This window comes from Phyllopteryx taeniolatus, chromosome 18, assembly GCF_024500385.1.
Source record: "Phyllopteryx taeniolatus isolate TA_2022b chromosome 18, UOR_Ptae_1.2, whole genome shotgun sequence".
In the NCBI taxonomy this organism is placed as follows: Eukaryota; Metazoa; Chordata; class Actinopteri; order Syngnathiformes; family Syngnathidae; genus Phyllopteryx; species Phyllopteryx taeniolatus.
This window is the reverse complement of record NC_084519.1, coordinates 17,056,111-17,082,249: the sequence shown is the minus strand read 5'-3', so window position 1 is coordinate 17,082,249 and position 26,139 is coordinate 17,056,111. Positions and strand designations below refer to the sequence as shown.

At 42.2% G+C, this 26,139-nt stretch overlaps 2 protein-coding genes across 3 annotated transcripts in view; one reads left to right on the top strand and one right to left on the bottom strand.

Moving 5' to 3' along the window:
* Positions 1 to 142: 142 nt before the first annotated feature.
* On the bottom strand, positions 143 to 5,309 carry ccnk (cyclin K). Its single transcript, XM_061753519.1, is given in 12 exon segments — positions 143 to 899; positions 901 to 941; positions 1,106 to 1,177; positions 1,263 to 1,293; positions 1,369 to 1,583; positions 1,657 to 1,826; positions 2,698 to 2,755; positions 2,841 to 2,946; positions 3,047 to 3,178; positions 3,810 to 3,891; positions 3,973 to 4,229; positions 5,151 to 5,309. Coding segments are annotated over 12 exon segments (1,662 nt in total). The 5' UTR covers positions 5,160 to 5,309; the 3' UTR covers positions 143 to 410.
* Positions 5,310 to 12,501: 7,192 nt separating this feature from the next.
* The window catches only part of bcl11bb (BCL11 transcription factor B b), a 43,022-nt gene continuing 29,384 nt past the window's right edge, over positions 12,502 to 26,139 (top strand). The window contains exon 1 of one of the 2 annotated variants that reach the window (XM_061754184.1): positions 12,502 to 12,881. In XM_061754184.1, coding sequence (XP_061610168.1) covers positions 12,818 to 12,881 — 64 coding nt within the window. In that variant the 5' untranslated portion in view covers positions 12,502 to 12,817. Of the gene's footprint in view, positions 12,882 to 25,427; positions 25,620 to 26,139 lie in introns of those variants that run through there. The other variant, XM_061754185.1, reaches the window with a different exon arrangement.

Sequence of the window (26,139 nt, the reverse complement as noted above, 5' to 3'; positions counted from 1 at the left end):
AATTTTTTGGGAGCAGAACTTAGGCCACTTAATTAATCATTTATCATTTGACTAATTTGATAATCGATTGTTGCACCTCTTGCCATATTATCCCTAATTTTTGCAAATAGAGAAGGTTCACGACACAACGGAAGCAGACTGAAAAAAAAAAAAGTTTATTTTTCCCAAGTGCCAATTTGACACAAATCCAAAGAAACAGAAAGGAGCCTTTAAGGCACACGAGGGCGGAAAGTCCACCTGGTCCGGCGCCCCGACATCGAGGAAACCGTGACGAGACGACCAAAGAAACTAGAAGCCGTAAAAATGAAACATTTTGCAACCGGCAAACCAAAGAAGAAGCATGTACGACTAAAGCAAAGGCAAACGAAAAGCAGGTGTACCCCGACCTTCGCAAGTCTATTGGCTGCAGTTCATCTCATCCACCCACCCCGGGTCATGGGCATGCCGGGCGGCGGGGGCAGGGGCACCTGCGGCTGGCCTTGCGGCACAGGCGGAGGCGGGTACCCGGCCGGGGGAAGGCCGATGCCGGGCGGGGGCATGTGCGGCGGCGGAGGGTAGTTGGTGTAGCCTGGCGGAGGGTAGCCGGGCGGCATCGTGGGCGGCGGGTAGCCAGTAGGCGGAGGATGCGCCGGCGGCGGGGCCGTGGGCGGCGGGTAGACGTGGTAGGGTGGCATAGGGGGGGCGTACGTGGGCGGCATTGGGGGCGCGTAGGCGGGCGCCTCGGTCTTCATCATGGACTGCAGGCTCTGGTAGCCCTCGCCCGACATGTACGAGCCAGTGGTGGACATGATGTAGTTGGAGGGCGGCGGCGGGGGGGGTCGGTGGGGGAGGGGCGGGGGCTGGTGGGGCTGGTTGGGCGGCGGCGCGTGAGGGGGCGGGGGGGGCCGCTTCGCTCGGGGGTTCTGCTTCGGCGGGCGGGGCGGGTGCGGCGGGTTTGCGGTCTGGAAGGGAAGAAAAAAGAAAAAGTTATTAAAAATGACATTTAGCATGTACAGTGGACATTCACAAATTCTCTAAGGATTTTTCTTCCAAACTAGACGATTTTAGTGAAATATGGTACTGAATCTTGGCCTTTTTTTGAACGTGCCAAAGAGGTTTCGCGTACCCGGGGGCGGCTGCGAGGTGGGCAGCGGCGGCATGGGGCTCTCCAGCCGAGGAATCTTTGATCCAACTTGTTCTGCAGATGAAAGAATATTAAACGTGTTCCAATATTACAAGTGTGTATTCTTCGGAAGTGTGTGTGTGTGTGTGTGTGTGTGTACCTGGGGGCTTGGCTTCTTCCTTGGGGGAGGTCTGCAAGTAGAAGATTCACATTTTAGCGGGTGGCGGTGCGAAGCGGACGAGAAAGACACAAATTGAGGCGCTCACGTGTGCCCGCTTGAGTTGGCGCGCGGGGCTCCCGCCCTGAGGGGGCGTCTTCTTGGCCGGCGGCGGGGGCGGGACGGCGGCCGGCGGCGCCGCCGGAGGGGCGGGAGTCAGGGCGGGGGCGGCGGGGACGCCGGCCGCCCGCTCCTTGTCCTGCAACTGCTGTGGTATGGGCTTGTTGCCGTGGGAGTACAGGTCCAGGATCTGGTGGCAGATGTCTAGCGCACGACACGCCAGGTCACTTTCGAGTTTAGCGCGCCCGCCTTGGCGACTAGCGGGCGCCCGGCGTACCTTCCAGAAGCTCCACGGGGACGTCCTGCACGAACTGCTCCCACCAGCGGCGGGACGACTGCTTGGCCGTCCACTCCTGGATGTCGAACTTGCACAGGCGGCCGGCCAGGTACATGACGGCCACCGCGATGATCTCCGGCTCCCACTGCAGCGACAGCATGGTGCACAGGCTGCCGGGTGGCGAGCGTGGCGAGGGCGGGCGAGGGCGAGGGGGTTACTACAGGTCACCTGTTGTCGACCAATTCATCCTCAACAATACAATTGTGAGCCCTTTACCTTACTGACAAATGAAAGAATACAACTTCTCTCGTAATCTTGTGACACAACAAAAGCTAAAGTTATATTTATACATTTATATTTATTTGTAAAGACAAGAAAGTTGAAAAGGTAAGAATTTTTTTCTGAGAATACTTTTTTTTTTGTAATATTACAACTTTATCTTCTAATCAAGAATTATTTCTCCAAAATACTACTTTGTCGTCTTGTGACTTTTTCCCTCATAATTATACTTTCCCCCCCTCAAAAACGTTTTTTAAAGGCTGCTTTTTTTTTTTTTTTTTTAGTACTTTTGCTGTTCAATCTTTGAAACTGAAAACCATATGACTCCGACTTCCCACCACAAAACATTTTAACACAGAAATTGAAATATTTAGGAGGAAGGTTTTCATTTTATCAAGATAAAAGTGCTAATATGAGAAAGTTGTATTCTCCAAGACAAAGTGGTAGGATATGATATTTGCTCGTGAGAAAGTTGTATTATTATCTGAACAATATCATTTTTTTCTTTCTCCCAAAATGGTTTAAAAAAAAAAATAAAAAATTCTCATTTAAATTTTTCGCAAGACTATTGAAAAAAAAAAAAACAACCAACCATTTTGACAATATTATGACTTTTTCCTAGAAAGAAAAAGTGACACTAGTAGCATAAAGTATTTTTTTCCTTAATTTGAATGGGAACGTCCAAATTCTTGTCAATTCAACGATTCATTCAATAAGGATTTTTTCGCAGGCGATTAATGCGTCACGTGACCGCGGCCTCACCTGTCATTGACGAAGGTCCACGCCATCTGGAGAACCTTGCACACTTTGTTCTTCTCGCCTTTCGCGACACAAGACGGCAAATGTCAGTGGCGGACATGAAATTAACCACGATGACGATATTAAACGAAATACATTTCATTGACCTTTGAGCTGCTTGACATATCGCAGCAGGAACATGTACGGGTGCTCCACCTGCAGATCGAACTTGATCGTCTGCAGCAGGATTCGCTCCAACACCATCACCTCCTCCTGGAACGCGCACACGCACGCACGCAATTTGGTTTGCCCTTTTTCTACCGACGGTAGGAAACTTATTTGGCGCGCGTATAAAAGTGTTTCCGAAACGGACCTTGGGGTCGTCTCCAAACTGCGCGAACTGCACGTCGTTGAGCAGACTGCGCGCCGTCTTGATGATGTCTTTACACTTTTTGGGTGTTTCCTCCACTTTACCCGCCAGAAAGAGACAACAAGCGCCCGTCACCTGAAACACAAACGTGCTCTAAACATTTTCTCTGAAGGAGGAGGAAGGAGAAAAAAAAAAAAAAAAAAAAAAAAGCAACATTCTTTGCGAAAAAATATCACCATTTGTTTTAGAAAAAATATGAACCCCCCCCCCCAAATATTTTTATTGAAAATATGGCTTCATAAAGAAATGTTTTTTGTCCCAAAAGAAATGGGATTTTCTCCCAAAATTATATTTCGTTTAAAAAAAAGGGGGGTATTTTCCCCCCCTTTTTTTCATAAAAAAATGACTCGTCACCACATCAAATACAATTTTATCAAAACAAATATTTTCCCCTCAGAAAATAAGCATATTGTCTGATTTTTATGAAAAAAAAATACATATATTCTACTTCACAAATACATGTAAAGTGAGGCAGAACAAAAAACTGTCATTTAAAAAAAATTATTAACTATTTTCTCGAAAACAATTACATTCTTTAAAAATAAAAATTTACATGTTTCACAAAAGCACTCTGAAATAACTCAGAAAATTTTTCTTGGGGGAAAAGACCCCCAAAATATGTCCTAATATTTATTTAAAATGTTAAAAAAATAATAAAATTAAAAAAACTTCCCCTGAAAAATACACAGCCCTGGAGTGAACTTACATATCTGGGGAACTGCTTGAAAGAGTGAAACATGTAGAAGCGGTGGAAGTAGATGATGCCCGTCGCCAGCGTGTCGTAATGTCTGCCGGTCGTCAAGGAAATCACGCAGGCACAAGCGCCGACGCCACCTACGTTTTCAAACATTTGCCACGAAAGAGGATACAGGCCGAGTCGGGTGCCCACGTCGAATATGAAGCGGGCCCCCTCTCTGCGGTAGCGGGCTTCCGTTCCCGGGTCCAGGCCTTCGGACTGAGAGGGCGTGTGCGCCAAATCCTTCTTGTCCCAGTACCAGCACGGCTTGATGTGGTCCAACATGGCCTGCTGGCCGCCCGCCGCGTTTTCTTTGGACTCCTTCATCGGCTGAGGGGAGGCCACCGTGGAGGAGGAGGAGGAAGAGGATGGGCCCGCGCTGCCCGCCTGCTGGCACAACAAAAACATGCACAACTTCAGCAATCTCTTTAGTCATATTAGGTGATGCAGCATGAACATTACACTAAAATGACACTCATATTCCACATTTCAGGTTAGTCGCTCACGAAGCATTTCAAAGCGCAAGGAGGAATTTTATAACAACAACAACAACAACAACAGACGCGTGTTAACATTCATTTTCCTAATATTAATGACTTTTTCTTTCATTCATTTTTTTTTTTTTTACCTCATAGCGAATCATTTTCTTGGAAAACTGACTTTTTTCTAAAAATAAAAAGGATTTTTAAGGACTTTAGGACTTTCTTTTAAAAATGTGACTGGAAAAAATGTGAAAAAAAAAAGAATATAAAAATACCGTTAAATGAGTTTTTCAATGAATATGACCATTTCATTCAAATATTTTTTCTCAAAAACGTCTCACATATGTTTTTAATGCTTATATAGTTTTTTAAAAAAGTGACTTTTTGGGAAAAAAAATAAAAAATATTTTTTAAAAAATTACAGTTTGCATCACATTTAAAACGAAAAAAAACTACATGTTCTTTTCATTGAAAAATACAACGGGATTTATTGATCTGTCCCTTTCATGTTTTAGATCAATTACTGTTAGGACAGCATCATCATTGCATTATTCTATGTGATCGACAGTAAAAAAAAATTTGTTTTAAAAAAAATAAAAATCCTGATCATCCACGAATACCCTAATATGTTATTAAGCTCCCGGCATAAACGCTTATTAGTTACAAAAATGCGAAATAAGGGAAAACATTGACGTTTCACTTTGCCAACTAGCTAACGAGCTAGCATGCTAAGCCCAACTCCAAAACGTCAAACCGCTACGAAAAGGCCTTACACATCAATATTTGACAAATCTTTCAAATAAAAAAAAAAAGATAGCGCGTGTCCTACCTTCAACATGTAGCCACAGTGGGAAAAAAAATCCTTCTAAGAACAATCAGTGGTTGACTCAAAAGTACCTAGCTAGCTAACGAGCAGCGTCCATTGTGACGAGCAAGAGTGCTGCCATTATGGATTACGTGGGATCTTACGTGTTTGTGACGTAATGACGCAATTCACGCGATCCGGGAGACGTCACTCAAAAAAAAAACAACAAAGACGGCACTCCCGAATTTGACTAGTCGTGACAAGACATTCAGCCACTCAACTTGTTTTCTGTTGACAAATAATACACTAATCCATCTCTTTTACCAAATACCAAAACATACGCTCGCATTGCTAGTAAAAAATAATGTTTTTCACCATTACTAAGCGAGAAAATATGACATTTCCTGTTTATAAGCCTCTCCTGAAATGTCTAGTGCGAAAATGTACTACTGTATTGTGTGACTGTTGCAAGTACTGGACTGTATTGTACTTGCAAGTACGAACGCCAGAGGGAGCCAAATAGCTACTTGTCAATGCGGACGGACCGTGGACAAGATATGTTTCATTTAATCAAATGTGACACCTGACATCGTTGATGAAAAGGTATTTGAAATAAAGAAGAAGAGGCGATGCAGCGTCTAAATTAATCAAACCTGACTCTTAACATTAATTATTATTACTCGTGATACAGTAGAAAAATACAATAATCAGTGAGAAATGTGTTTTGTTTTGTTTGTGCTGTTTTTAAGGATACATAAGTAAGGATTTTATTTAAAAAAATGTTATAGCATTTTTGACAGCGATTCATAAAGTGCTTTACATGGTTAAAATACAGACATTCATACATGGAATACAAATTCACAACATTTTATAAATGTAATGGAGTATGGTCAGCCTTTTTTCAACTTTCATTTACTTTCACTATTATACTATAATGTTTTCTTTTATGATTCCTCTTCCGATAACAAAATGTGTTTGTTTCCTACTTGAAGAAAGCGAGCTCGGCACTCGGGACATTCCTTAAAAGTCCTTCTCACACGGTTGGGTATTTTGAGAGTGACGTGAAAAATATTTTCATTAAAAATGCACGATGGCAAGAAGGAATGAACACGCATACAGAATAAAGAATACTTTTGGGATCATGTAGGCCAAAAGGCAACATCTCCAAAAGAAAAAAAAAATGGCGTGACACGCTAATGTAGCTGTTAATATTTCCTCAACAATTAAAAGTGACATCATGTTATGAAGTGACACGACCTGCCATGGACAAAAGTTCCTCAGTGACATGAGTTGACCCGGCTGGCTTCGTCTCCACACGGCGGGCGCACCTTTGAGACGCCCCCGCGGTGAATCATTTAGGCCCCGATTAAAAATGGGGAATCTGCATGCATTATAAATTCATCCGTGCTCGGACAAATCCTCTTAACCGGTGGCAGGAATTGTCAGGACGCGTCCCGTGGAAAAGAAGTAAGAGCGTCGTCTGCTTGTATCGCCCGTAGCAAGGGAGCGTCTCAATGTGTCACTCACGTCAACACACACACACACACTCGTGGATTCTGCAGTAAATCAGCTTATGAATTATATATCTACTTTCTTTATTAATATTAAACATTGCATAATGAAGCGGCGCCGCGATGCGCCCTTCGGATGAGTGCAATATTCATATTTGCATGAAGTGGACCTCTCATTGTTTATGTCACGCTGAGCTTTGACGCATCCAAATGGACGCAGCCTTTGACCCCCAAGGGTGCCACATTCCCTTTTTTTTTTTTTTTTTTTTTTTCTAACCCACTTTTGACTCATAAAAACTGCATTGTGTGTGCTGTTTGTCCTCATATGTGTTGGCCTATTTTTATGTTACTTTTAAAAAAATAGATTTTTTTTGTTGATCTGAAAATGTTTTAAAAATATATAAACTTTCCTTTTAAAAAAAAATGATATTACACATTTTATTTACTTTGATTTTATTGATTCATTGTTTTATGTAAAGTTAACTTAAAATTTTCTGTAATATTGTATATTATTCATTTATTTTGTATTTGCCCTCGTGCTATTCAATGTATCAATCATTTTTTAAATAGATTTTTGTTAACTTTAAAAATTTTAATCCTTTTCATATATTTTCCACTGTCCATTGTTAAAATAATTTTTAGTTTTAGTTTTCAGAATTCCTTTAAAAAAATAATAGTTGTGAAAAGTGTTTTGTATTTAAAAAAAATCTTTTACATTTGTATTTATTTTTTATTTTGTTAATTTACTCATCTTTTACGTGCAGTATATATTTAAAATCTTCTTTATTTTTAAGGGCTTTTTAAAACATATTTTATATTTTTTCAGTTATTTGTATTTGCCTTCACGTGCCAGTAAAGTTAGACGTATTTTTTTAAAAATACAATCTTTGTTAAGTTTAAGACTCAAAAATGTTTTAGACTTATTTTTCACTTTCCCTTTTTAAAAAGATATTTGTACTTCTCACCATTCCTTCTTGAATTGTTTAAAATATTTAGTTAATATATATATATATATATATATATATATATATATATATATACATACATATATATATATATATATATATATATAATTTTTACATTTTTACTTAACTTAATTTTTTTTTTTATTACAGATTTATATGTGGCGTTAACTTTTAAAATGTTCTGTCTTTTTTCACTTCTTTCAGTTCAGTTCAGTTCATATTATTGAGTATTCTTGTATTTGTCTTATATGGTCTTTGAATTTTTTATTTGTTAATTTTACAATTTGTATTCATTTTAAAAAATCTACTTTTCACTCTATTTTTATTGTATTTTTTTCATATTTTCAGTTTAGAATTATGTAAGATTTGTATGTATTTTAAATTAGCTCCATCCATTTTGCTTGTCCAACCAATCCCATGTTTTTACTAATGGTATTTTATAGGAATGGAATGTAACATTGAATGTATTTGCTCTACTTGTAAAACAGTTTAAAAAAAAAACACCAACAAAAAACAAGATGCTAAACTTCTTTTTACCCTTGTAAGTATGTTAAAATGTTACTTTAAAAAAATCCTGCTAAAGGTTTTATGATGGGACAGTTTCACCCAGGAACAGACCATTTTTATATCCATCATTTATATTTTTAAAAACATTTTTGTGCGCAATTTTCACAAAGCGACCAGCCATGTTTAGTAGCTTGTGTTCGACGTAAGAGTTTCCCGTTTGTCGTGTAAATGCGGCCCAACTTTCTTTTAGCTTAGCCCGGTTTCTTATAAACACCCCGCGGTGCGTTCAGGTACCGAGGGGGGGCGGCACTCAGCGCGTCCCCTCAGAGGCAACACTTTGGACTTAAAACATTTCCCGTGTCCACAAACGGTCTTTGTGGTGCAGCCTAAACTGCCTGCGCATACAAGCTATAATGGGGACGTTGATGTATTATTGAGAGCACCCACGGGTGAGGATCAAGGGAGCCGGGGAGAGCCTGTGTGTTGTCGGATTCATGTTTCTTTCTTAAGCATCCGTTGGAGATGCGGGTTGCAACCAGAAAAAAAACAAAAAATCAAGTCGAAAGCATCCCCCCAAAAGTTGGGAGCTGTGTACATTTATACATTTCCTGCCCGTTAATCGAAATTCCTATGACCGATTAATTGCCCGATTTATTTTGAATATACTTCGATGCTGAAACTCACCCAAAACTTAGCATTGTCGATTGTTTCAGTGTCCTTATATTTGTCCTACGTTATGACGTGTTCATGTGTGGGGAAAAAAACAACAACAACAACTAAAAACCGCCAAAAATCGTCTTGTTTTTGCATTTTTAAAAACGTTTGTTCGAATGTCATAATCTTTGTCTTATGTTGTAATGTGTTAACAAGTACAAAAACAAAACAAAAAAAATGGCAATATTGGTCGATTAAATGGGCTGGCTGCTTAATCGGCGGGCGGGGCGTGCTAACGAGTAGCATCGGTCCGTGTCGCCGCGTTTTAACCCTTTCAGGCGACAGATACTTGAACACAAATGGCGGCGCGACATATGTAGACAGATAACATAGAACAACAAACAAGAACTAATACTCGCAGGCCCATATTCTTTATCCTCTGCGAAGAACAATGTTAATATTATTGCGGTTTATGAAGGAATGGTGACCAGCCGGTTTGACGGAGCAAAACAATCTCTCAAAAAATACCCCAAAAAACTGCTCCAAAACAAAACGTCTGACTTTCTGTGCCTTTTTTGCGCATGACCTCTTGAGACTTTTCGGCGGGCCTACTCACGATAGAAACGCTCAACAACTTTCACATTTCCACGCTAAACAGGATGGAGGAGCTACATTTTTTTTGGGGGGGGGGGGGGGGGGGCGGGGGGGGCGCACCCCCTGAACGACGGCTGCCGAACGTCGTGCCGTTTCGGTGCTCCGCCGCCGCGTCTGCCGAGGTTGCGTCGACTTGAGCCAGAGCCGAGATGACATTTCATTGATATAAATAATTAGTGACCCTGAAAGTCCCCCGGGCCTGCCCCGCAGCAATCAAACTTCTAATGCTCTTAAAATTGCTCGCCATCTTTTATTAATGGCCCGGCGTTAAATGTATCGCCGCTGCGGCGAGCGAGAGAGCAAACGCTTCTTCTTCTTCTTCTTCTTCTTCAGCCGTTTTATATTGGACAATGTATTTCTGCCGCCTTACGTCAGGTCGCCGGCGTGAACGATGACGGCTCATGAGCGCTTTTTAAGAGCCTCGGCGCCAACACAACGCGCGCGTCGACGTCCTCCCTTGAAATAAATGCAAATGCTATTCATCTGTTCCAGCAACCCGAAAATTGTAATGTAGGAAAAACGCCAATCTATATTTACTGTACTTTATAAAACATGAAGTCATAACTAGTGTTGTGCTTAAGACCACACTACCCCAGACCAAGACTCGCCCGAGACCAGAACTCATTGAGACCGAGACTTTCGGGAGTTGAGTTCGAGACAAGATCAAGACCTTGACGATGTGGTCTTGAGTCCGGACTCGAGTTTCACAATACTACTAATAAGTTCATTATGAAATAGAACGCAAAGAATTGACCACTTAGTGCACTGCGATTCATCCAGCCACCAGGGGGGGGGGGGGGGGGGGGGGGGCAGTATGACACAGCCATGAAGACACAAGCGAAGAAGACTTTCATAACTACTGTAAATAACGGCAACAATTTTGGTGGTTTTCCACACAGGGCGAAGAATATGTGTGCGAATATCGACGTACACGAGACGCAAATCGAGGTTGATCGATGAATTGATGGACATCTCGGAGGGGGGGGGAGAGGGGGGGGGGGGGACAAGAGACCGCAGCGACACGCAGCAACGCGAAGCCAATCGCGTCGACCAATGTGGCACAACGGATGCAAGGAAGCCAAATATCCGCCACCCGTGGCCTTCTTTAGGAGAATGTGTTGATGTTGTTCATTCAAAACCACCCGCGTTGGGCATTTCAAAGTTCAATATGATTATTTTATTTTTTTATTTTATTTCAGTTGTTATCATTCGCAAGTGAGCGACATTGGTATTGTATATAACTCGTGTATATGTAAAGTTCACTTTGGTACTGAAGCACATCTCAGTCTGTACTTTTTTTTTTGCTGAAAGAGTTGAATCTGTCTTTCAACTTCTACCAGCCTCCCCCCCCCCCCCCCCTTTACACAAACATCTGCACTCTTACTTTGTTTACCATTTTCCCCCATTGAGCACATTTGCCACCTCTGCCCTCGCTGCAGCTAAGTGTTGTGCTTGAGTGTGTCGACAGAGGGCGCTGTTGTCTAGGAAGATGCGCGTCCGCGGCCGCCATCACGCGGGACGCAGCCTCCCTTTTCCCTCCTTTATGCTTCAAACGGCTCACTGCATCTTAGTTGAGCTAAGTTAAGGAATGAACAATCCCACTGCACAAACGTAAAAGAATCATGTATTTTTTTTTCTCTCCCAAACACTTTTAATACATGTATATTCGTTATATATATATTTTTAAATGTATAACTGTTGCACGACTTTAATACTATGTATATTTTCAAGTTTTCACTTCGGCGTCGTGTTGTTTAAGTCCATATGTTTCCTGGCGACAGCGCCACCTGCTGCACCGCTCGTGGCGTCAACGTGGAGAACAGTGAGCCGCAGTGACGTCACCTTCAAGAGACATTTTCCGGAAAAGACTTTCTTCCAATTTTACAGTGGCACTAAAAAAAATGCAAACAAAGAGATCAATTCAAATTCTATAAACTCCAAGATGGCCTAACGATGAAAAAAAAGCCGAGGATGAAACCGCATTGCGCCTTTTCCTTAAGTGGCTTTCTTCCGGATTCCGATTGGCTAAAACGGCCAGCGCGGCTACGGCGCCACCTGTTGATTCGGCGTGCGTCCCACTTTTTGTTTTTTTGCTTATCGTTATGACTATTATTACTACTCTGATTTTCTTTTACTTATTCCAGGCCACCTTTTTTTCCGGGCTTCTGATTGGTTAAAACGGTCCCGGCGATCAGCTGGTTACGAGTGCTTCCTGTTGCTTTATTTGACCGTGTTTATAATCATTCATGATTTCCACTTTGCTTTAACATTTAAGAAGAAGACATTCAGGACCGGTTGTTCCGTTGCACCTTTTCTGCACGTGACTTTCTCCTGGCTTCTGATTGGCTAGAATGTCATTTCTATTCACATATTTCTATTTTTTTTTTTTTTTTTTAATTAACCCTGCACATTTGTGCATTCGTGTCAATTGTTATTATTGATTTTTTTTTTTTTGCCAATAACAAAAGACCAACTACAACAGGGGTGGGCATGTACAGCTCCAGCTCTTGACCCCCCCCCCCCCCCCCCCCCCACTCCTCATTTGATACGGCCCTGTCAGGCACTTCTCAAAACGCCTAGAATACACACAACACACACACACACACACACACACATGTGGGGTCGTCGTCTTAAACAAGACCCAACAGGGAAAGCAGGAGGAAACATTTGGACTCTCTTGTTGGACAAGGAGGAAGAGGAGGAGGAGGAGGAGGAGGAGGAGGAGGTGTCTTGTCTGCCCATGCATTCTCTCTCTCTCTTTCTCTCTCTCTCTTTCTCTCTCTCCATCAGCGAGTCTCACGCCACAGGAGCCAAGAGTTGCCGTTCCGCGCGCCGATGCCAAAACGCACACAAGGAGCTGGTGCCAAAGGGTCATTTTTGTGTTTTTTTTTTTGTTTTTTTTAGTGCACCACCGCCGCCGGCAGCGAAAGCGAGAGGAAGGTGCTTGCAAGGGGGATCCTAAATGAACATTGACAAGAAAGCGGCATCACAGCGCAGGATTTTGCAGCTTTTTTTTGGTTTGTTTTTTGTTGTTTTTGTTGTTGTTGGTGGTTGTTTTTTTTTTTTTTTTTTTTTTTTTTTTTTTTGCATTGTGGCTTCTTCCTCCTCCAGGTGTTTCTTTCCTCTCGCCCCGAAGGAGGACAGCGTGCATCCTCATCTTCAACTCGTGCACCAATTATCGACGAAGACGAGCAAATCAATTTAAATAACACTTAAAAAGAAAGAAAAGACAAAAGAAAAAGGAGGAGTAAGGGTCCCATTACCCCCCCGTCCCCCACACACACACCCCACCCAGCCCCCCACCCGCCCCGCGCCCCGCCAGCCACAGCGGACCGACACGACGGTGCGAGCCGACCCCAAGTGCCGTTCACCGGGCGATGCCAGAGTAAATGCCGGGGCGATGTCCCGCCGCAAGCAGGTGAACCCGCAGCACTTGTCGTTGAGCCACCGGGAACCGGCGCCAGGTGAGATGCCCGCCTCGTCGCGACGCGCCGAACCCGTCGCGACGCCTCTGCCGTGCCCGCGCCGAAACAAAAAAATAAAAAGAAAAATCCCCAAATCCAAATAAAAATAACCAATCAAGTGGCGCACAGGCCTGTTTTCAAACCAGCATTTTCTCCAGGTGAACTCGGCACGTGGCGAAAACACCGCGAAACAAACCAAATTCGCAGGCAAATCCCAACATTCGCGTTTCATTTTGTCCTCGTGAGACTTTCATCTTTAAACGGCGTTCGCACCAATTGTTTGGATCAAATACAAGTGAGATTTTTTAAAAATTATTTGTATTTTTTTTTTTGGGAACAATCACCTTTTCAAGGTGTCGATCGCACGTGCACAACCTCCGCGCCAGTTGCAAGCGTCCGTCACGTTGAAGTTGTTGTTTTTGTTTTTGCAATCGTCACACACACACACACACACACACACACACACACACACACACACACACACACACACACACCAATTGTGCATTCAAGTTTGTTGCAACACAAGAAATCGCGCATGACGAGATAAGAACTTTTTATTTTTTATTTTCCGCTCACTTGAGTTCTTCAAAGCGTCGATCTTGTCGCAAGCCATTTGTGATCCCACACACTTATCTACTTGGGGGCGAGTGTAAAAGATGAAAACGTGCCCTGTAATCCAAATCCTAATATCAATTGGAACCTTCATCTTCTCCGATAGTCGAGGCCTAATCGCGCTAATTCAATGCACAGCAGCTCGTGATGTAATCTGTGGCAATGTTTTATGTTGAATGTTTTGTGTGCGCGTTACAAATTATTATTGATCGTCATCACCGAGTCGGACAACTGACGAGCTCTTTCGTGCCATTCCTATGGTGGCAGATTTTTGGATGATCCCGATCGCTGTTATTATTCTAATGAGTGAGCGACATTGGACGCTTTGCATGATTTTAATTAGTGCAGTTGATGGACGCGCAGACAATTCATTTTAGAGTGTGGAGGAGCAAAAAAAGAGAGAGAGAGAGAGAGAGAGAGAGAGAGAAAGAAAAAACAAAACACCCCTCCAAAATACAGTTATACCTCAGGGTGTGTGTCGAGTGTGTGTGACATTTACCTGCATGCATGATGCCCGAAAAGAAAAAAAAAAAAAAGTTTGCATATTTTCATTTGTCCGCTTAGCGTAGCAGTTAAATATTTCCCACCCCCGCTCGCAGCCATGGGTCACTTTGTTTGACGTCTTTTTTCTTTTCTTTTTTTTCCCTTCTCTAAATCGCTTTGCATAACACACGCACGCGCGCACACGCGCGCGCACCCACAGCAACTTTTGAACTTGATCCACACGAAGGTGCCAAAAAGTGTCTTCCTGATTGGGACTGCAGGATGCTTGGCGAAATAGAAGGGCCTCGATCTGGTCCGACCTGTTCTTGCACACACACACACACACACACGCACGCACACACGCACACACACACGCACACGCACGCCCACACAAACACACACACACACGCACAGACAGTGTGCGAGCAACAACATAGGTCTTGTTTACTTGGGCTTGCGCCTGATGCCGAGGAAGATGAGTCAAATAATTATTACAGCTCAGTGTGTGTGTGTGTGTGTGTGTGTGTGTGTGTGCATGTGTGTGTGTGTGTCAAGCGGAAGCCTGAATGCCAGCTCAGTATAGCGCAACTACTACGCCAAGGCCAAATCATTGACATTTTGCTCCGTATGAGGCTTTAAGTAGCCCTTTTTCTATGGGTTTAATCTCGCTTCAGAACTGACAAATGCGATAAATGTCACATAAGAAGTGTGTGTGTGTGTGTGTGTGTGTGTGTGTGTGTGTCGGCCCCAGTCGGGCGCAAACTTCCACCGAGCTCGAACCGTCCGAATTTGGACATGCAGTTCATTTCCCCTTTTATTTTGTGCGTATTATCAAAAGTAAGAGAAATATTTACATGAAACCCCCCCCCCAAAAAAAATACATATTGCAGCTTGATCCATACTTGGTCCGCACCAAACCCGTCGACGCAGTTTTGGTGCAGTTGGATTTGGGTTTAATATTGTTTGATAACTAATTGTGGCAAAAAAAAAACATGTTAGACGTGTGTGTGTGTGTGTGTGTGTGTGTGTGTAGCGGAAGTCTGAATGCCGCCCCCAATAAGCCCTGCCCACCTCCGCCCAAGCAAAACAATCACAATTTGCTTGGATAGACACACCAACCAGTCGTTTATGTGTTAGAAGTGTGTGTGTGTGTGTGTGTGTGTGTGTAAGTAAGTAAATGTCATTTTTATCGCAGTTTTCGCCGACAAGATCCACAAAGCGCTTTATGGATCTAAAGTCATACATATTGTGTACAGAAAAAGGAATGACGGGATTTTCCAGGTCGGAGAAGAAGGAACACGAGAAAAAGAGAAAAAGATGCTTTGTGGCTTTTCTGCGGGTGCGCAAGCGACTTCCCGCACTTTACCGAAACGCTGCGTGCTAGCGTCGTTACACACTCGACAGCGTTCGCGGTTGTGAGTGTGAGTGTTTGGTTCTTGACCGTGCAGTTGATGTAAAAAATTTTTAAAAAAAAGTCTACACACCCTTGCTGAAATGGCTTTTTTTTTTTTTTTCGATATTAAAAAAAAAACAAAAAACTTTTTTCCACCAATAACCTGTACAACTCAATGGAAAAAAAATGGACATCTTTTCAAGAGGGTAACTAAAAATAAACAACTGAGATAATGTGGTTGCACAAGTGCGCACACCCTCTTATAACTGGGGACGTGGGTGTGTTCAGAATGAACCAATCACATTCAAATTGATATTAAATGGGAGTCAGAACACATCTGTCAACATTTACCACGCCTCTGAAGAACCCCAAAAAAAGTTCAGCTGTTCTAGTAGGTTTTTCCTGAAAATGTTTTTTTTTTGTTGTTGCAAAGTTTCTGTGCTAAACACTGACTGCTATTTGGAACTGTTCATAACTCCGTTCTGCTTAACGAAGGCCGCAGTTTCATCCGAAGTCAAAACGAAATGCCCATAAGCACGACGCTGTGCTTCACTGAACGTATCGCGTTGTTTTGGGGACGAGCAAACTTGCGGAATCTTGCCCAAAAAGTTCACGCACGCCTCACACATTTTTCCCATTTGGGTTTCAAATGTGTTTTTGCAAAATGCCAAAATGTTTGTTCCAATTGACTTATACAGGTCGCAGGCCAGTATGATGGTCTCATTATTTTTTATAGCAAATCAACGTGGCATTTGAACAGGGGTGTGTAGACTTTCTATATATATATATATATCCACTGTATATGTGTCTGCTATTGACCGGCAACCAGTTCAGGATGAAGCCACCCTTCTTCCCCGTTCGCTGGGTTAGGCTAACCCTAACCGCTAATCCTGACCCTGAACCTCCCACTAATCTGGCATGTTGACGAAAAATTGATATCCCGAGCCTAATGCCGACCCCAACCCTAATCCGGCATAGACAACGGATGCAGTCATGTGTCGGATAAATTGATGTCGTATCATCCAGATAAATAACACGTTCACTACAAGTGGAAACAATAATTTCCAGAAGTGAACTTGAATCTGCACTCTAATTTTCCTGAACGATTCTCCTCAACGAATGGACAAGGGCGCATTTCTTGTTCCGCGTTTTGTAGAACAATGTGGGCGACCGGGTTTTGAAAGCGTAGCGCCACGGCAACGTCCGCGTGACGCGCACGTCGCCGTTCTCCGGTTAGCGCGGCGAGCGGGCCGCACTGATCGAGCCCAACTTGTTGTCGAACTCGGTTTGGAGACGGCCCGCGGGCCAATTCCAATTTGCGTTTACGCTCAGGCGACAAGGAGGACGACACACACACACACACACACACACACACACACACACACACACACACACCAAAAACGGTCAAACTGCCTGACTTTGGACTTGAGCTTGTCACTGTGGGCTGTTTCTTTAAGGTGGATTGTTCCGGGTATCCGAAGTCAGATCGCACCTCAGGCTGGAGGATTTGATTAAGTCAACACATAGCGAGCGGTTATAATAATATTATTATTTTTTTTTTTTTTGAAGGGAATAACGTAAAAAGGTGAACGCGAGTTGAAGTGTCAAGTGTCAGGCGGGTGTCCGCTTACACGTGAAGTCGCCGCATTCATCCAGACATTCGAGTCTGGAGGACGACGAGCGCCGCGGGCCCTTGGCCGGGGAACCCCGTAGGTGCACGGAACCGGAATGGCGGCATATTTCCGGACAGGTTGTCGCCTCGTCTGATGGAAACTAATTTTTCAAAAGGGACAGCAAAATATTGAAGAAAATCGAACAAACAAGACGGCGAGTTTTCATCGCACTGGTCATTGACTAATACAAGTGACAAGCTGTCACTTGGTTAATTCTTCTTCTTCTTATTATTATTCTTCTCTAAGCTGTTTATTGAACAGGACTAACATTTTTTGCAGATTTTTGTTCCTTTTTAAAAACAAATTTTCCCCAAGTTCTAATTTTTTTTTTCCATTTTTTTTGGGGTGTGGCAGGAACAACCCCAAAAATCCCCACTTATTCAAGATTTTTGTGGGGTTTCATTATTTTTTTTTTTTTAAAGAAATGATTTTTTCAATGCAATTACAATGGTCATCAATTATCTGCGGATTTTCGCTAATCCGCGGTCCGGCCCGGTCTCAAATAGCAGGGGGTCGCCTCTACATATATCTGTTTTTAAATTGAGGATGTAAAAGTCAAAAGTAGTCGTGGAATGTACAAAATCTACGTAACCTAAGTACATCGTATCTGTGCGGCGGGATCTTGACTTGTCAGTGCCCCAACTTGCGAGTTTTTCAAGTTGCGAGCCATTGCCGGGCTGACTCTCTTTTTCGCGTGCCCCAATTCGTGTTACGAGCGAGCTTCAGATACGTGAGGGAAAAAAACAAATTCAAAGAAATGAATTAACATACGATGATGGGCAGGGCGAGCCACGCCGATTGGCTTTCGCTGTTTATTGGACGGCACAAAGTGAAATACAAAGCGAGAACGAAATGGCCACAACTCACGCCCAGACACGCTAAGCCACGCCCCTTAAATGCACACGGACGACACCGCAGCTGTTGCTTTTATTGTTTGTATACAAAACAGTGCTATATTTGTTGATTAAAAATGCCGAGCCACAAATTATTATTATTATTATTTTTTTGTGGGGCTTGGAACAAATGAACGGCATTTTTCATTTTATTTCAATGGGCAAAACCGATTTGACTTCCAAGTACATTGAGCTTGATAATGCAACGAATGACATTTGCAAGTCAAGGTACGACCGTGTCTGCATTACTTTTACGGACGGTAGGCCGAAATATAATACATACAAGAACCTCAGTTCACATTCTTAATACATTTCGAGACTCCGTTTGCGAACCAAAACATGGCCGGACCAACCAAAGCAATTTTTCCCATCAAATGTATGAAAATGGAATTAATCTGTTCCAGGTTATGTTTACCTTATTCTATTAGCAGTGTGTAATAAGAAACAGATACAGTACAATATTGCCGTGTTTCCTCATTTTAAAAGGGGAAGTTTTCAATTTTTAAAATCAATCACTTTTTGTCATGCTTGTTAAAACTGTCATGTCAAATCAGGCCAGATACGGCACATTCTTTCACAGATCACATTTATCGTGTACTACTATAAAGTCATCATGACTGTTTGAACAAATATGACCAAAAAAAGTGTTTTCTTTTCTTTATTTTTTTTTTTAATTGTAAACTTCCCTTTAAGGCACATATTTTAGATTACAAAATCTCATGGCACACCACCCAAAAAAAAACAAGGAAACAAAACCAAAAAATCCTCAAAAATGATAAATAAAGAAAAAATGTGAGGTGTTCGTGGTTCGAACATTTCATTTGGTTCTGCCTGTCACCATACGTTGCTGGCATAGATAGATAAACAATCACTTGTAGTACCATGATCCACCAAAAGAAGATTTGTAAATTGCCTCCAGATGCCACAAGGTGGCGGCAAAGCACAAGATGAAGCTCCTCAACTAACTTCAACATAGCTCCTTGGCAAGAAGAAGCCACAAGATGGCGGCAAAGCAGTCATTTTATATTCGACGGTACTTTGGCCTGACTCCTATGGAGAAATCCTTGAAAACACTATTTGTTATTAACAAACAACAAAAGGAAACAAAATCTTCACATCCGACAACACCTGAAAACCACTGTGCAACAACGTCACAGCTTTTGGGCGAATGATAGTCAGCGAGCTCTTTTTCGATTCCCAACGACAGTCATTTTTTTCGCCCTCGTGTATGATGTGATGCCTTTGCTTGGTCAAAACAAACCAACCGATCGTCAGGCCAACGAGTGTTGCTATTGAGGAACGGCAAGAAAACGTTGCTCCAAATGTTCCAACGCTTGACTTTGTCTTCAAGTTGTCAAAAAAAAACAAAAAAAAAGAGGAAACAAACCAACAAATCAGGCCAAATGGGAAGGGGAAATATTCCGAAATTGTGTAAGAAAAAAAAAAACAAAAACATTTTTGGTGTCCAATGAAAAGCATGTATCTCCAAATGTTGCACCTTTAGTTTTCTTTAAAATCAACAACAAAAATTTGGACAAAAAGAAGAAACAAGAAAATCAAACAGGCTCAACATAAATTCTAATTTTGGAATAATTTGTAAAACAACAACAAAAACTACATGACAATCATTTTATTTCGAAAAGAAAAAAAAAAATGAAAATTTGCATGTATATGTTTTAAATTTGTGTGTTCTCCATAAAAAGATAAACACACACAAAAAGCAAAATAGAACAACATTTTGGAGGTATGTTTTTGTTGGGAATTATCAGGAAGAAGAAAAATACAAACAAAAAAAAAAATAAGCAAAAAAGAAAAAAGTCACCAAAATTTGATAATACATATTTTCCATGAGGGATTACATTTTGGATAAAAAAAAACAAATCAAAATAACAATGAAAGAAAATAAATCTGCAAATGTTTGAAATATGGATAAAAAAGACAAACAGAAGGGGGGAAAACCCCAACAAAATCCAGAATTATAAAATATAAAAATACAATTTTAAGATATACATTTTTCAACGGACATGAAATTTTGGATTGAAAAAAGAAGAGAAAAATCAGCAAAAATGATAAACATGCAAAAATGAAAAAAAAATATTTGGAGATACATGTTTTTCATTGGATATCAAGTTTTGGATTAAAAGAATAAAAAATGACCCCCCCCCCCTAGAAAAAAAAACCCAAATTATTATTCTTTAAAAATCAGCAAAATTTGCAATATGTTTTATTGTACATTAAGTTTTGGATACAAAGATAGAAAAAAACATAAAAATCTGCCAAATCTTTTTTCCCCCCTCGCTGGTCGTAAAATTTTTGAGAAAACAGAAAAATTATGGAATAAATAAGCTAATCATCTAATTTGAGAAAAATGGGCAAAGTTTGGTGATAATTGCTTTTTTATTGGCCACCAATGTTTGGATTGAACGACAAACCAATCAAAGAAATGAACAGTTTATTTTATAAATCTGCAAAATTTGATGGCAAATGTTTTTGATTGGACGTCAAGTTTTGAAATCGATTCGTCGTATGGTGGATCTCGAACCAGTCACATGCTGCAAATGCCGTTTCGCCCCCTTTTTACGTCCAACGTGAACTTTAGCCTTTTGACGAGCGGCGGCGTCATGTGTAGCGGATGCGCCTTTCCCTGATCTGATCTGCACAACACATTTTCCTTTTTTATTTACACCATATGGCTACACGCACACACACACACACACACACACACACACACACAATCACGGAGCGTAAGTAAGCAGACGACGAGCTCGCAGGCGTCGATCGGCTCCCGATTGGCCGTCGGCCATTTTACTTTGTTCTTTCATTTTGCTTGAATATTTCAGCGTCGTCAGCCGAGCGCATCTGATGAATTTTGTACGCCGCGCTCACTCGCTATCTTATCACGTAAAAAGTTTGTCAAACGCCGACGCCTATCTTTCCACGTCACCCCGGGTCGCCCTCCGAGTCTTTTGCGGCGACGGGGACGGGCGAGGGCGAGGGCTCGGCCGGGGCGACAGCGAGGCCGCTTGTCGTTTGAATTTTTGATTGCAGCCGTCTGCGATGTTGTCGTTTGTTCCCGAGAATCACCCACATGCGCAAGCGCCCTCCCCGTTGCGCACCCACACCGCCCCTGGGGGCGTACTTGTGTGGTTTTTTTTTTTTTTTTTTTTTTTTTTTAGCTGGGAAAATGCAAACAAAGACAAGAAGGAGTGGGGAGCATGAACATTTGATGTCAAATTCCCTATTCTCTAAATTCCACTGACTGACTATTTTTTTTAAATAAAAATCCCATAAAATATAAAAGCACACACAAAGCAAAAATGGAAGAAAAAAAAAAGCTAACAAATGTAACAAAGTTAAAAGCACATACGAGAAAGCAAAAAAAAAGGCAATAAAAGCGACAACCCAAAAAGTTGTCAAAATTCAACTTTTGAATAAAAAGAAGAAAAAAAAGCACAAAAAAGTGACAAAATTCAAGTTTTGGATGAAACCAAGAAAAGACATGCACGCACGGACACAAACACACAAAGTACAAATACAATTTGAAAATCACAATAATAAGCACAATAACAACTAAACAAAATATTTGACAGTCATTTATTTTTTTCACTGCGCATCAACTTTTAAATCAAAATAATAACCTACACACACCAAAAACCCAAAGCAAAAACTTAAGACAAGCTAAATGGATGCTGTTTGTTTGTCGTCGCATATCATGTTTTTGATCAACAGAATAATCCCCCCCACCCCTCTGGGGTCCTGCTTTTACTTTCACTTTTGTTTTTGTTTTGTTTTTTTAGCTTGGAAAATGCAAACAAAACCAAGCGGGCGTTATGCACATATTGTGCAAAATGTCCTTTCCTTTCAATTCCACCGACAGACCTCGCCAGGAATTTTTGCCCCCTCCCAGCCAGGCAGCGTTTATATCAGCACGGCCGCCATCATTAGGCTTTTTATGGGATTTATTAAAGGCCACGGATGTAAGCTGGCAAAACAGCCCCTCCGGCTCGCTTTGAAGAACCTCCGCCAGTGCACAAATTACGCTAATGTAACAAAGCCACAGCTTAAACGAGGTTAAGAAGCTGAAAAATCATTCCTATTATATATATATATATATAAAAAAGGCAATTATTAGCTAATTGTGTACATTTGCCTTTCCAGGCTGCAGAAAGCGCAAATGTAACTTCCATGTAACTGATTGTTGTCATCTACGGTTGTTTCCCTCTTACTGCTGTCTATTGTTTTTTTTTTTTTTCTGGTCTCTTTTCTTTCTGCGCGTTCCCTCTTAAACCGAATTATGACGGCATTTGCTACAAAATATGCAACAAATAACCACAGAAGGAGTATTTTGAACTCCTCTGTTGCGCGGCAAAACCGCTTCGGTAATAGAAAATACAAATTGAGAAACTGGTAGAAAAAAAAAAAACAAATTGTTGCTGTCCAGTTAAAACCTCATACCTGCAAATTGTGGATTTTTTTAATTCATTTTTTTAAAAATAAAACAATATCTGTCTTCAAAGTTTGGATGAAAAAACAACAAACTCGATGGGCTTAACATAATTTGGAGATATGCAGAAAATTGAAAAATGTTGCATACTTTCCTTACTTTATAACAACACTTCTTTTCTGCAAGTTTTGGATTAAAAGAAAAAAAACAAAACACATAAAGCAAACATATTCGCATAATCCTGCATGACCAAGCAGTTCAACAGGACATGGTTAAAAAAAAAAAAAAGAATCACATGCAAACGCACGAATGGAAATAGTGGCGAGCAAGCTTGAAGCTGGAGGGGCAGTAGTGACGCCGGTGGCAGATGGGGGGCGCTCTCAGGCTGCCCGACTCCCTCGCCAGCGTGTGTGTGTGTGTGTGTGTCTGTGTGTGTGTGTGTGAGTTAGTGAGAGCGGGCCAAGCGGCTCGAGTTTCACGACTCGCCCGCTCGCGTCTTTGACAGCCTCTCCACGCCGCTACACACTTTAGCGTCTTTCCATTTTCGCGTGTGTGTCCCATTAGCGAACATTCCACGCTCGGTGGCCTATTGCACGCGCGCCAGTCCGAATGAGATGTCCAAGTCACGCTAATCGCTAATTTACCGCACTGGGCCATGCGTGTGCGTGTGTAAAAATTCCTTGCTCCTGTACCTAAGTGTACTTTTCAGGTATCTGTCCTTGACTTGAGTACGATGGCGCCTTGAGACAGATATTTGAACACACCACACGGTGCAACGCATGTAGACAGACAATATTACAACGCTTGAATATTCTTTATCCTCTGCAAGAAACGATTCATATTACCGCAGTTTACAGAGTCACTCGCAGTCGTTGTGAGTCTTCTTCGTTTGCGTCTGCATGACTGTACGATACTGCCCCCCGGTGGCCAGGTAGCGCACTCCAGAAGGAGCCACAATGAATTACTCATGATGCACTTCTTCGTTTTGAGTCGAATGCTTTACATTCCGTGTCGCGACAATTTGACTGGATCTTTCCTAAAGCTCAGTCACGAAGCACAACAAAAAAAAGAGCATTCATTCTTGAGAGAACTCACAAAGTGCTTCACATGACAAAATACAAAATACAGAATTACAAACATTTTACAGTTCAGAAAAGAGAAAACAAACGAAACGACATATTTTTTTTTTTTTTAGGCAAAGCGTAAGACAGTAAGACTTTTTTTTTTTCTTGGAACTGTGTAATGTTTGGGATTCTGTTTTTTTAACCGCTTTGCGCGAGTCTTCTCTGGGGAAGTTGCTAAGTCAAAAATATTTACTTACACACACACACTCGCATTATTGCATTCACACACACACACACGCACGCACGCACGCACGCATGCACGCACACGTATGTGGCTACACGCAAATAAATCGTCGGTGGGCAAACGTTTTGTGTTTAAGGGCCATATTTGATTTTTAAAATGGATAAGATGGGACGGGTGCTTTCTGGAAAAGTTGAAATCATAAAGTAATATCCGCTGTCATCCTAAAATGGTTTTATTTGTAATTTACTCAGTTATAATCATTTAACCATTATTTTTGGTGTGTATTCAAAATGGTTCATTTTACAAATATACTTGAGTTCATCATTCACAATAAATTCAGCAAATAGTTAATACAAATATTTAAAATATTATTGTAATAAAAAAGTGTTAGCCTTAGAGCAAGTCCTTTTTATCTCACTGTCACGATATCAATAAAAAAATCACTTTTTTTCAATTTCTGCGCAGTTATGCAGGTCATGATAATTTGAAATCACGACAATTGGAAACTTCTTGTCAGGTGAATTTTCTTTACGTTTGATTTCTTATGTTAAAAACCTAATTGGGCAATTATGCTATTAGGCGACCGAAATATTCCGGGACTCGGCTCGTATGCGGGCGGCGGGCCCTACTTTGCAAACCCCCTTTCTACCAAAGAAAGTCTCCGCATGGTTTCCCTCCCGACGCCATCTCGCCACCCGTCTCGTCATCTCCGCCGCAAATAGGAACGCGCCACGTTGTTAGCTGGGAGATTTGCCTCCAATATATGTCCAACGCCCACGCATGCAACATGGCCGCCACGAGCTGTGTGATCCGCAGGTAAATATGCGTTTGTGTTCCTTCGCCGCCGCCGAAGATGATGAGATGGAAATGATCTGGCGCCGCGCCAGCCTTCCGTGTCGGGAGTGGGCGAATGCAGGGCGGCGGCGGGGCGGATGCCAGTGCTTTTATTGATATATTTATTTATTTATTTGAGCAAAACATTTGGAAAAAATCGGGGGATGGGAAAGCGGTGCGCGACGGGAAGTTTGGAGGAGGAACGGCGCTCTGACAGTTTGAGGCGGGAGATAAGGGACTTTAGGATCTCTGCACTGATAGCACACACACACACACACACACACACACACACACACACACACACACACACAGAGTCGTTATCATAACCTTAGCAATTATTAGGGGTGTCATGTTTGGAGAGAAGGGAGATGGAGATGGAGGTGGGGGCTGGGGGCCCGCTGTGCATCTCTCCCAGGTATCAGCACCTCTCCCTGGGTACACGCCGGCCCCAGACACCCCCCCTCCATCCATCCCACCCGGAGCCTCCTCGGAGCTTCCGGCTTGGGGAAAAGGACACTTTTTTCGAGGTCGCCCATTAGGGATTTGCGTTAAGCTGGGGGACTAAGTCGACGCCATAGGGGTGTGTGTGTGTGTGTGTGTGTGTGTGTGTGTGTGTAATGGTTATTAATGACCGTGTCAGATATGTGAAAAATGAGATTTACTCTGGTAACAGGACCTGTATAGATTTTATGTCTGCGGAGAATACACTGTTTGACACGCACACAAACACTCGCACACAGGATGGATACAGCCTCGTCTCGTGTGTGCGTGCCTGTGTGTGTGTGTGTGTGTGTGTGTGACACAACTCTGCAAAACAAAACAAAAAAAAAAACGAAGGCCGCCAGCGGAAACCCAGCATGCACTGTGAGATGAAGAGCTTCCTGGCCACACACACACACACACACACACACACACACACACACACACACGACATAACGTATACTGTACATGCTCGGCAGTGTTTCTGGGCGCCACCCACGCCGATGTGTGGCAGATAAGCCAAGCGAGCAGGTGTTCGCCGGCTTGTTGCATTCTATGAACTCGGCACTCGCGAGGGGACGGCGATGTCGTGCGGTGGCGACAGGGTTCTCTTATCGGGTAATCTCATCGCCCCAATTGTTGTGCGCGCGTGTGTGTGTGTGTGTGTGTGTGAGACATAAAACAATAACAGCTACCCGACAGCCAGTCGGACTTTTTCTAAATCAATTAAGATGTTTGATGCTTAAGCACGAGATATCATTCTCAAATCAAGGCGAAATGTGTGTGTGTTTTTTTTTCTTTTTTTACCAGGCAGATTTTGTTTCAGAGCATTTTTTAAGATATTATAACTTGTTATTGAGATTACACTAGTTTTAGGACATTGTGAGGCTCGTATGTTTATTTGTCATATGAAATCTTATTGGTAGAAAACTTTTCTCATTTTTTTTGTTTTTTTTAAAGCTCAGTTTTGGCCAGAGGTGGGAGTTAACAAATACTTTAAGAAGGAGTTGCAGTAGTATTTCTTCTTCTGACAACGTTTTACTTCGTCTCCCGATAGCTGGAAACAGATGTGTACTCCAAACTTGGTCGAAATTGGCTTGTTGCTTTTTTCAACCTCCAAAGATGACAAAAAAATAAA